This window comes from Oryzias latipes, chromosome 14 (genome assembly GCF_053564925.1).
Source record: "Oryzias latipes strain Hd-rR chromosome 14, Olatipes_Hd-rR_3.1".
Lineage (NCBI taxonomy): Eukaryota > Metazoa > Chordata > Actinopteri > Beloniformes > Adrianichthyidae > Oryzias > Oryzias latipes.
The window spans coordinates 8699775-8711388 of NC_136250.1; the positions used below are offsets into that span (position 1 = coordinate 8699775).

The 11614-nt window shown below is 37.4% G+C and overlaps 1 protein-coding gene across 1 annotated transcript; it reads left to right on the forward strand.

The window, feature by feature from the left end:
- Positions 1-178: 178 nt before the first annotated feature.
- rab38c (RAB38c, member of RAS oncogene family) lies at positions 179-7138 on the forward strand. The gene is made up of 4 exons (XM_004076241.5): positions 179-537; positions 988-1118; positions 2044-2181; positions 5087-7138. The coding sequence occupies exons 1-4, from the start codon at positions 342-344 to the stop codon at positions 5243-5245; spliced, it is 624 nt and encodes a 207-aa protein (XP_004076289.1). The 5' UTR covers positions 179-341; the 3' UTR covers positions 5246-7138.
- The last annotated feature ends 4476 nt before the right edge of the window (positions 7139-11614 follow it).

Sequence of the window (11614 nt, forward strand, 5' to 3'; positions counted from 1 at the left end):
TTACAGAGATAAACTTTTTGACTTTTAATTTATTTTGTACTTTTGTGGTGACATAAATGCTGCCTGAAACAGGGTTGAACTGTTTCTTCCTTTTATTTTCAGTCAGTTTAAGAAACTAAAATAAATGTACATTTACGAGGAGTACTTGAACGCATCTGCATCTTTCAGATTGCGACCAGGGCAGTTAAGAAGAAGCAGATTACCTCTTCTCTTGACACAAGGCTATAACTCTGACACAGCAATTTACTAAGAAGGAAAATGATTTGTAAAACTTAAAGACTTCTTTTTTCTTTTTGCAAAGATTTCTCTTGAATTGTGTTTTTTTTTTTGAAGCTGTGGAGATGCAGCAGCAGGAATTTCTGTTCAAAGTTCTGGTCATCGGGGACTTGGGCGTTGGAAAAACGTCCATCATCAAGCGGTATGTCCATCAGATCTTCTCTCAGCACTACAGAGCCACCATCGGGGTTGACTTCGTCCTTAAAGTGCTGCAGTGGGACAATGACAGGGTGGTCCGCCTGCAGCTGTGGGACATAGCAGGTCTGTCAAAGATTTAACACCTCACATTCAACAAAGTTTTATTTGAACCCTAAACCCCTTTATTCACGTGCCAAATCCTGATTTCCCTCTTGCAAGGGAGAAGATCGGTGAGAAAATGTATTTGTTAGAGTTTAAACAATGTAAAATAACTTTATTAACTCAATTCTGTCTCCATAAACACCTATTGATTACGAAATATGTTGTAAATCTGTCATAAATCCCCTCCCTGCATGCATTTTGATGCCCGCACGTGGAATTTCGATCTTGTGCTTGTGACTCCACTGATCCCATGCTCAAAAGTTTTAGTCACATGGTTGCAGCCACTCGAGCATAAACTCTCCTTCACACACACTTGTCACTTTCACTCAATGACATGGTAAATTTCTGTCTAATGGGCTTGAATAGTATCTTTGTGTGTGTGTGCGTCTGATAGCAGTTGCTGTGTCCCAGGACAGGAGCGGTATGGGAACATGACTCGTGTGTACTACAGGGAGGCTGTAGGAGCCCTGGTGGTGTTCGATGTGACCAGGGCCTCCACGTTTGATGCCGTGCTGAAGTGGAAGGACGACCTGGATTCTAAGGTGGAGCTGGACGTACCTGCACAAGCCAACCAACGTCTGAGAACAAGAATTATGAAACACCAAACTGCAAAAAACAAAAACAACAACAAAAAAATGAGTCAAACCACACAGATGGTTCTTTTTATGCGATAACTCCACGTCCCTTTGAAATTAATTGTCTTGTTATAGTTATAATTTCAAGTGGTTTTTGGTTTGCGCTGCAGGTTTGATTTCTTTTTTTTTTGCAAAGTATACGAATCTTTTACTGATTGTATGTTTCCCAACAGTTTAAGCCCTTTATCCTTCAATGGCTTCCTTTTCTAGTGATTATAAGGCTTCATTGCATTCCTCTGTACAGATGGCAGCTTCTAAAACTGAGGCTTAACAAAGGCGCTTTAAACATTTATTTTTCCACTAAAAAATAATAGAAAAACATTTGAATAGAAGAGTTTTAACATCTTACTTTTCTTGTTTTCAATTGCTGGAGGGCCTGTTTCTGTTTGAGCTGCATGGTCATTAAGTACAGTTTTAAAACTTGAAGGACATCTTCATATGAGTAAATAGTATATAGAAATATATAGTATAAGTATATAGTACATAATGTGTGGAAAAAAAACTCTACACCTTGATATTAAAAACAAATCTACAGCTTTAAATAATGAAAAAAAAAAAAGTGGATTTGTTTGTCATTTTTATTTTAAAAAAAGTCACTTATATGCATATTCATGTCCTTACACATGCAAATGTGACTATAAATAAAACTCTACAGCTTTCAATAACTGCAAGAAAGAATGAAAATCTCAAGAAAAGAGTTTGGAGATTGAAGGGACATCTAGTGGTCAATATTGAGAATTGCATTCTCTTTTTTTAAAAACGTTTTAAAAAATACCAGAAGGTTCAGGTTTTCTGGTGACAACAAGAGCTCATCTATTCACCTTTCCCCCAGGTGACTCTGAGCCACGGGAGACCAGTTCCAGCTGTACTCTTAGCCAACAAGTCGGACCAGATGGCTTCCCAGGTGCCCAAACTGGACTCCTTCTGCAGAGAGAACGGCTTTGTGGGCTGGTTTGGGACCTCTGCAAAGGTGAGAGCGTGGAGAAGAAAGACAAAGTAATTTCTGCAGCTTTCTGGCTGAATTACTGTTAACACAAGAGGTTTGGAAACTTTAGCTTTAGATAATTTAAATAAGGCATCGCTGCTATGCAAATGTGCAAACTCCTTCAAACTAATAAAGACTGTTCGATTAGGCCACAATTAAAATATATGTAAAGTTAAACTGGGCTTGAGGCAAATATTAAAAAGGCTTGATCCCAACATTCTCAGTCTGTTCAGCCTCTGTGCATAGAAAATGGATGTACGGATGCTGAATGTAAAAGCAAACAAGTTTGCTTCAACTTTGAGAGAGTTTTTCTCTCTATGCTTTCAAAAGACAAACACGTACATTCCTGCAGTGGAGTGTGAATTAGACTTCAGGGTTCTCCCATCTGACTCAGAGTGGGCCTAATGAGTTACACACTGGAGTGAAAGGCAGAGATGAAGAACAGTAGCTAGAGAGCGTGACTCAGCAGACGGGTCAGAGAGATCATCAGAAAAACAACAAGCACTCACGGCACAAAGGTTTTTGATCATCTCCATCATGGCTGCAGAGAGAGATGGGTTTGATATCTAAGTGGACCTGTGGTGTTGGAGGTACAAATCGTTGAAGAAAATAAACTTTGAACAATAAAAAGGCACGGTTCCGCGCAGAAGCTTCTTTGAAGCTGGAACCTTAATACCATAAGCTTCTGGTGGTTAATGCCCTTTAAAGTGCAAAGGCAATTTACTGAATTAATAATGCTTCTCTACATTTTCTTCTTCTAATAGTTTACAGCGTGGCATATAATCATTAAAAAACTATTAAAAAGTAAAGCAAGGAAGTTTGAGCGAAAAAAAGCGAGACAGACTCTTTTATTAAAGCATTTTTAATGCAAAAGTAGATCGGATAAAGTTAAAATGATGCTTGTTTTGGGTTAGGGGATTTAAAAAAAACACAAACAAAGGAATTATATATTAATATAGATTCATCAAATACAGGATGATTAGTCTAATCAATGTGATTGGTCAGTAAAAAAATTAAAGGTAAAGAAAATGCTCTTCCATAAACATCCACATGAATGTAGAAATTATGTCATAGTTACTCTTAGTCATAAATAGTTGTAATTGCACTTATAATACATGACAAGTTGAATCAATCAGATGTGAAGTTTATCAAAAACAGTTGAATGAATTGGTTGAAAAGGAGTGGGAGGAAGCGGATTTAAATAATCCCATCTTTATTAAGATTCCCTTATTTATTGTGTTTACGTTGTTATCATAATCTGGTTCATACCTTTTCATTAGAAGCACCACAGCGAACCACTGTTTCATTCCATGCTTCCATTTGCTTTGTTTTAACCCTTGTGCTATCTTAGATGACCCCACCCTCACATTGACATGTTCTCCCTACCATGACAAAGGTGGATAAAGGTGGAAAGATTTCATGTAATCCATGGACACCAGTGAAGATCACAAATCATTGAAGAAAAAAGGTTCAGAGCACTGTCTAGTGGGTCTAGATGACCCAACTCCCAATGTTAAAGTGCCTAGGATAGCACAAGGGTTAACAGTTAAATTTGGCAAAAAAAAAATAATTTTGTGTTTTGGCTTCTTTCTCTTCCTGTCCTCCCTTCGACTTTCTTTCCTCTGACTCCAACACAAACCTTGAAGGTAAACAAAACTGTTTTCCTGCTTTCATCAAGAAGATTTGCAAACCATTAGAACAGATATTTGCGTTTGTTGTTCTTCATGACAGTTAACAGCAGCACAAAAGATGCCGTCACATTAATAACCTAATGCATCATGGGAGATAGAGTGAAATGCAGTAGTGCTCATGCCGGATAGACTCACGTCTTTGAGCTTCATTATTTCATTCACTTTTTACACGGCCTGACACTAGGGATGCACGGATGGTCTGTACGGATCATCACACCCGGTTCTGCACAGACATGTGCCGTGGATTGCCCCCCCACTCCTCACTTCTCTTTCCTCCCTCAGTGCGCATCATTTGTCCGTTCCCATGGAACGCAATTCACGCATTAAATTTGCGTCTTCTGCCCTTATTTTAACATGCACCAGAGTCGCTGCTGGACGCTTGTGCAAAGGTGTGTTCATAAAAACCTGACGCTCCCGCCGCGTGTGGGAGGAGCTACCATCCAAAGTTTTCCTGGCCCTCCTTATGAAAGACACAGATGAGAGAGACCTGCCTGGCTCTAAGGCATCTGCAAACTACTCAGTGTGAAACCTGCGCCTATGTTGATGAGCTGATATTCTGGTGATGAGAAACGTTTTTAGATCAGTATTTATGAATTCTCGCGGCACACTGGTTAAAAAACAAACTGGTTTAGTGCATTTAGCTCCACACTTCACCTTCTTTTCCAATAATGCGTTCACTTCCTAACCTAGATTTATTTTGTAATTCAAAGATTTTTAGAGGATTTTTTTCCCCAGACAATACATTTTAGCTTTTTCCTTGATCTAATTTGCTTCATTTTCTATAAACATGGCAAATCTATGGAAGTATTAAATTCGTTTTTAACATTTTTTCTGAATTCTTCAGAGGAAATCAAGACAACGGAACAGAAAAACTTAATGTTGGGTAGAAAAAAAGAATCTAAGCATTCAGATAAAGGATTTTGTTTTTAAATCCAAAACCTTTTTTTATATGCCACCTCCTTACATAAGCATAATCTAAACTGACTGGAATGTTGTAGTCATGCTGCTCCAGATCTGTTCTCTTCAATCACTTTGCTCCAACTATAAAACTTTAAAAACATCATTTTCTATTTATAAAAATTTGGATTATAAAAAAAAGAAATACCATTTTGCATTTGATCACATTTACCGCTAAAGGCACCATTGCTGGAACTGCCACTGCAGGGTTGATGTTCACATCTCTTCCTCTTCCTCTTCAGGACAACACAAACATCGAAGAAGCAGCACGCTGCTTGGTAGAGCACATTTTGACCAATGAGGAGAGCCCAGCTGCTGAGCGAGAATCCGGCTCCCTCATCCTCTCTGGACACACAAACACCACAAAAAATCATTTCAGATGTTCCTCGTGTGTGAAATGATGACTCCAGTTCATCACAAGGAGGGGATCCAGAAAAAACACAGGAAAATCTCAGCCTGAAGAAGACAACACATTAATGGGATGTGCTCAAAATCTGGTACAAATAAAATTTTAAATTTAAAATAAAGATTTTTTTTTTTTTTCGTTTTGATTTTTCGAAAACAGTGCCAATATAAAAAAAAAAGAGATTTCTACTTTATCTGGTTACATCCCAATAAGAAAATCATAAAAACTAACCAATAGCATAACAAGAAACATTTAATAAACCTAGCTAATGAGATACTAGAACAAAACTTAACCCATCAAAATCTATTTTCTTTCCCCGCTGTATTCTTTCTGGGGTCACTACTGTTGGGTGAAGGCGGGGTAGACCCTAGACAGGTCGCCATTCTGTTACAAAACTAAAAAAAACACTAGTTTTTTCTATGAAAGCTGAAAAAGATGATAACAACAATGAAACGATACATTTAAGGTAAGCTAATTTTAAAAGAATACCTGATTAAAACCTTTTTATCTTCAAAATCTTTCCAATTATTCATTACAGGGGAAGACATTTTTAAAAGAGCTAAAAGTTTATTGTTTTAGTCTTAAGGTTATTGCCAAACTAAATCAGTGTTTGTGTTCTGTACAGAAAAGCGTTCATGAGTTTAAGCTCAGAATCTGAAGGTCAGAAATGTTAATTCTCAACATACAACCACAAATTACATAAGTAATGAGCACACAAAAAGATGTGAGTCTGAACAATGTGTCTGTTCGGCACTTGACAGACCTGGACCAGCCTCCCCTCATTTCAAAATAAGAGATTTATTATCAGGAGGTGGGGGAGGTTTTTTCTTAGATTAGTTCCTAATAATTACTTGCTTTTGTTTGAATAAATAAATAATATGTCTAAATAAGAAATGAGAATTCTTCAGATGTCTTCAAACTTATTTCATTTTTTCAAACTGAAAGTACTTTTTCAAAGCTTTCGTTTTCTGAATGAATACCAAACATTTGTCTTCAGATAAGTCTGTGTTCTCATGGGCTGGCAGGTTTCTTAACTTGAATGACAAATGTCGCCTTTGCTTTGTGAGGAGGGTAAAATTGTGCTCAGTGAATTTGTCTAAACGGCTTCCATTCAGTTTATAACTCCATCTATGATTTTGGTAAAACTTTCCCGACCCTGTATTTGAGTTCTTACTTATTAGTACTTCTATCTCTCATTCAAATAAGCCACTGGCGTATGATGCATAATGGTAAAAAATAAAAAAAGTATTTGCAATAAACCACGTTCATCTCTGTTGAGTCACCAAAAATAATCATTCAAGGCAGATGTGCTTTGCCCCAAACATATCTGCAAGTGCATCACAAATTGTCTTATTTTAGAATAAGATTTTTTTCTTGCATCCGGTTTCGTCTGCAAAAAAAAATTCTGAGGGAAAGGTATGATTTATTAAAATCATTTTTTTAATGGAATTGATCATTCATTAAGAAGATTTATTCAGGTTTTGTAACAGTGGGTGGATTTTCTTGAGTGTTTGAAGCTTTGAAAATCCAACAGCAAAGGTATCATTGTTAGCTCTCATGTGACACACTATCATCAAGCCATGAAGGGGAAATGTTTTTGAGAAATACTAGTCTCTTTACATCTGAGGAGCGTTGAAACCTTTTTTATGATTATTTATCTGATCAAACTATTTGACAATCATCATATTTAATGGATTCAGTGTGTGTGCTAGCACTAAAGCAAATGCCATTTTATGATTATGATGATGTCAAGAAAATAGCATTATCTTCTTTTGTTTTCTTCATTGTCCAATTAATTAATACCTTGAAAAAATGGATATATCAATGTATTTTTATTCCCCTGTTCCATTGTTGTTATTGCTTGAAATAAACTAATAAATCAAATCTGTATTGTTGTTTTATAAAATATTTCTTTACATATTTGGACTAAACATGTCAATATTCAAATGAATATAAGATTCCAATAATGTGTTTGTTAGTTTTTGGGGTAGGTTTGTTTTTTAATTTTAAACGTTTAACATTTCAATATATAGAAGGTTGAGTTTTTCTGGTTTTAAGTATTAGCATTGTTTTGTTTGTGCTTTTGTATTTAATAAATGTAGCATAGCTCTTGAATTTGTTTACCCCTTGTGTTATCCTATTATATGGGGTCCAGATGACCCGATCCTTACATTGACGTGTTCTCCCTACCATGACAAAGGTGGATAAAGGTGGAAAGATTTCATGTAATCCATGGACACCAGTGAAGATCACAAATCATTGAAGAAAAAAGGTTTAGCGCACTGTCTAGTGGGTCTAGATGACCCCACTCCCAATGTTAAAGTGCCTAGCATAGCACAAGGGATGAGCCTTTTCATGTTTTTTTTTACTTCAGGTTTAGTCTGCTGCTTCTCACACTTTCCCATGTGAGCTCTGAGTTATATTTATCTTTTCTCTGGTTCGCCTTTTCCCCACCTGTTCTCTGTTCCTTCTTAACTCACCCATATCCTCTCTCCTTATTATCCTCACATGTGTTTAGTCTTCTCTCATAAACACGCTCTGCCTGATTCTTCTTGTTTTTCTTTTTCCTTTTGTGGTTTGTTGTCTCAGTATTTTTTCTGGATTGTTTGTTACGGCATCCTGCCTCTGCACTTCTTTGGTTTCTATTAATTACCCATGTCCCTTCATTGTCTGCCTCCCTCCCTTGAGTCATATTTGATTTCTCTTGTTATCAGTTCCTCTTTTTAAAACTTAAAAAATGGCAAACCTTTCACACTGTCAGGCACTTTGTGAATAACACTGTTGGTACATCTCAGTTTCTAAAAGAAAACCAACAAAAACACCCTGAGGTGGCTTAAGGTTGATAAAAGTAAGAATACATAATGATTTGCTGAAAATCAAGAAACCAAAACATTTCTTTAAAATAAGGCTATGGCTGTTTTTTTTAGGCAGAGATCATTATTTTATATATATATTTTTTTAAATATGGTTTAGTTGAACAACAATTCAGAACCATTGGTTGATTTTTCAACAATTTTGTTATTTTCTAATTTTTTAAGGGACACACAGAGATGTTTCTGTCATTCAAAATGTCCAAGTGCATTTCATTCATCTTCACTGGGCTGCCACAGCTCATCCCGGCCACTCATGGGACATCCTGGACACCAGTCACCAATCACACACCCATGGACTCTCACATTCACATTTAAATGTTCTATTCACACATTTAGAGTGACCATTTATGATGTTTTTTCAGATGTGAGAGAAAACCCACGCATGGGGAGAACATGCAAACTCCGCACAGAAAGGTCCCCCTTTGGTGTTTGTTTTCAGGTTCTCCAGCCAGGACTTGAACTGGGGACCTTATTGCTGTGAGGTAAGTGCACCAACCACTGCTCCACCGTGCAGCCCAAATGTGTCCAAATGAGTATAAAAGCAGTTTTTGTGTGTTGCTGAGAAACAACACACAACAACCTTTTACTTTACCTATAGAAAAAAAAAGCGTGGAAAAGCTGCAGACATGTCATGTGACTTATTCTGTCAGCAAGCTTTACCTCGTAAGACCTGGCATCCACAAACGCTGACGTCACATTTTGAGTTATATCACCACTGTAGCTAATTCTGCCTAACTGGGGGCCTTGTGACGACATGTTTGGAGGGTTAGCTCAAATATTAGCTGGGGTCTTAAGGGGTTAGAAACATCTAAAGGTGAGTGGTGAAAAGTTGTTTTTTTTTTTTTAAAGTGGCCATTTGTGTGTTTGAAGGTAATAAAAGAAAAAAACAAAGAGGCTTCACAGCTTTAACCGTTGGTTTCAGTTTTGTTTGTTTGGCAAAATCTGTCAACCAAAAAATGAGGTCACATCAAATCCCCTGGCAGGAAGGAGTTGTGGCAAGGAGCTGCCAGGCTTCCAGCCTCCATTTTTTATGCCTTCAAATGTGTATAAATCTCCTAAAAGTCATCCACTATCTTCTCCTTGAAAGAATTTAGCTGAATTTAGCCATTTTCATACCGTGTCACCTCTCAACCTAAAGGCCATGAGGGATAAAGACAGATCCCACTTAATTGTGGCTTCTGCCCTGACAGAGTGTTAGAAACCTGAAGCTCTCCGACAGCAGTGGGAACCATTGGAGTTTCATCCTAACTGTTATTTAATCCCAGCATGGAGGGACGGCTACGTCAGGACGAAAGAGCAAATTTGATTCCATCCGACAGGTGAGCTGCTCCTCTGCTTCACAGTTTACCTCCAGCAGCTGTTAGTCATTTGTCAGATGAAGATGGAACAGAAATCTCCCTCCAGAGCAGAACTAAACCATATTAAAGCTGTCAGAACATTTAACGTAAGATTAAGTGAACTAAACGGTCAGAGACTGTGTTTGTTGAGAGCCTATCAAGGACACAAGCAGCCTACATTCATTTAAGTCCCTCTCCTTTTGTTGATATTCCCTGACTCATAGTCTTTCAGGATCTTGCACAATAACACTTTTTGTGTCACGAAAATGATGATTTTTTTTTTTTTACAAAAAAGCGATTGAAAATGTCATATAATTTGACTTAGAATTAAGCGAACCAACACTCCTCACCCTGGATGTATGGATTTTACTGGTCTTGTTTTAATCATGAGTCATTTCTCTGCAGCAGCGATAACCTGCAGTGATATGAAATTTTGAAACAGAGTTAAAGTCGCCTATAGCATTGTTCTGTGGAGAGACAAAGCACACAGTCATGAACACTTTGTATCATGTGCCTCAGATTATTGTCCTATTGCTTTACTCAGTTTTAGTCCAGCTTTAGCTGGCTTAGGGCCTCATAAAGACTCTGTAAACCAGAGGTTTATGTTTGACTCAGAGGGTGCACCTCCCCCATGTAGCAAAAAGTAAGTGTATTACAAGCAGTTTATACACTAAAAGTGATACTTCAAGATTAATTTTTACAAATCGTAAACTTAAAAGGTTCCTAGCAGGAGTCTCGGACCTGAGGCTCAGGTGCTGCATGCGGCTCCTTCATTCCTATATTGTGGTTCTTTGGCTTTAAAGAAAAACGTAAACAATTTTACTGAATAGTGGGTTTGTAGTTCTGTTCCTTTTCTTTAGTTAATTAAGTTTTTTCCTTGATATTTACATTTCTCACATGTCAGATAACAGAAAAATGATGCTATAAGTGGTTTATTAATGGAATAATAAAAATTGGGTTCAACGTGAATGTTGTCAGGTTTATATTTGACAGTAAGCCATTATGTCATTATGACTTTGGTGGAAAATGCCATGTTTTATTTGCTTTTTTAAAATTCAAAAAAGCTGCAGCAGGATGACACTTCTGACACAGGGTGAATTTTATTATGAAAGGAACTTACATTGTTGTCAAACAAAAAAAGTTCAAATTGACATATAAATGAAATTAAAATAATCCAATTAGGTTAAATATGTCAAAGCTACATGCTATAAATGATTGAATGTGAATGGCCACAAAAACATAAATAAAGTGCTTTTTTCTGAGCAGTGTCACTGAAAAACTGGTCCTTTGAGCTTTAAACGTTGCAGCCCCTCCTCCATTGCTATACTTAAAATAAACTTCAACTACGTTTTGCTGAGGGCCTAAATGTTTTGCATTTTTATTTTAATGTCATGTGAACTTATAGATTTCTCTTCTTATAAAGTTTTTGATAAGGCAAACATGAGTAACCCTTTTGAGAAAGGACATAAAAGGAACTCCACATCATAGAGAGCATTGATCTTTTTTTTCCAAGGACACTGTTCATTTTCAATTACTTGACTATTCATCTGAAGAAGTTTTTTCCCCTGAGATCTATCAAGTTTAGCAATATTTAACTTTTTGTAGCATATAAAAAGACAAAAAGGAAATAAAAATATTAGTTACTGGGGTAAAAAGAACTGGATTTCTAGATCATTTTAAGCACTGGTGGGAGAAATGCAGGGAATGGTGCACAGACTGCAGTGCAGGGGCGCGCGTACATTTCAGAAGTGTGCAGATCATCACGCACCTTTTGTGTTCAGATTGTGTTTTCCCCTTTCTATGTGTCTGCATTTCATTGGACAGCAGGTAATCATGGAGAGTTTCTACATCACACGCTTGAAGCGTTCAAGGTGACGAACCAGCTGATGCCCGGCTTTGGAACTGCGGGCATCCTTCTGCTTTAAGATGCCCTCCCCAGACCCGAGAGGTGGCCCAATCGCCCTCCTTTCCAAGTCACCTGATTCATGTGCTGCCATTTTACGCACAAGTTTTGACTGGAGAGGAAATAAAGAAATAAATAAGGGGGTTGGAAATTGGCCTATCGGTACCCTCAAAATAGAAATACTCCCTTTGTGAGGAGATTCTGAGGCTTGGGGGTAAAAAGAAAAAAAAGGAGGGGGAAAGGGGGGGGAC

Coding starts and splice junctions, on each gene's coding strand:
- rab38c (XM_004076241.5), top strand. CDS start 342: ATGCAGCAGCAGGAATTTCTGTTCAAAGTTCTGGTCATCGGGGACTTG. Junction 538..987: donor GCAGCTGTGGGACATAGCAG/GTCTGTCAAAGA, acceptor GCTGTGTCCCAG/GACAGGAGCGGTATGGGAAC. Junction 1,119..2,043: donor AGGACGACCTGGATTCTAAG/GTGGAGCTGGAC, acceptor CCTTTCCCCCAG/GTGACTCTGAGCCACGGGAG.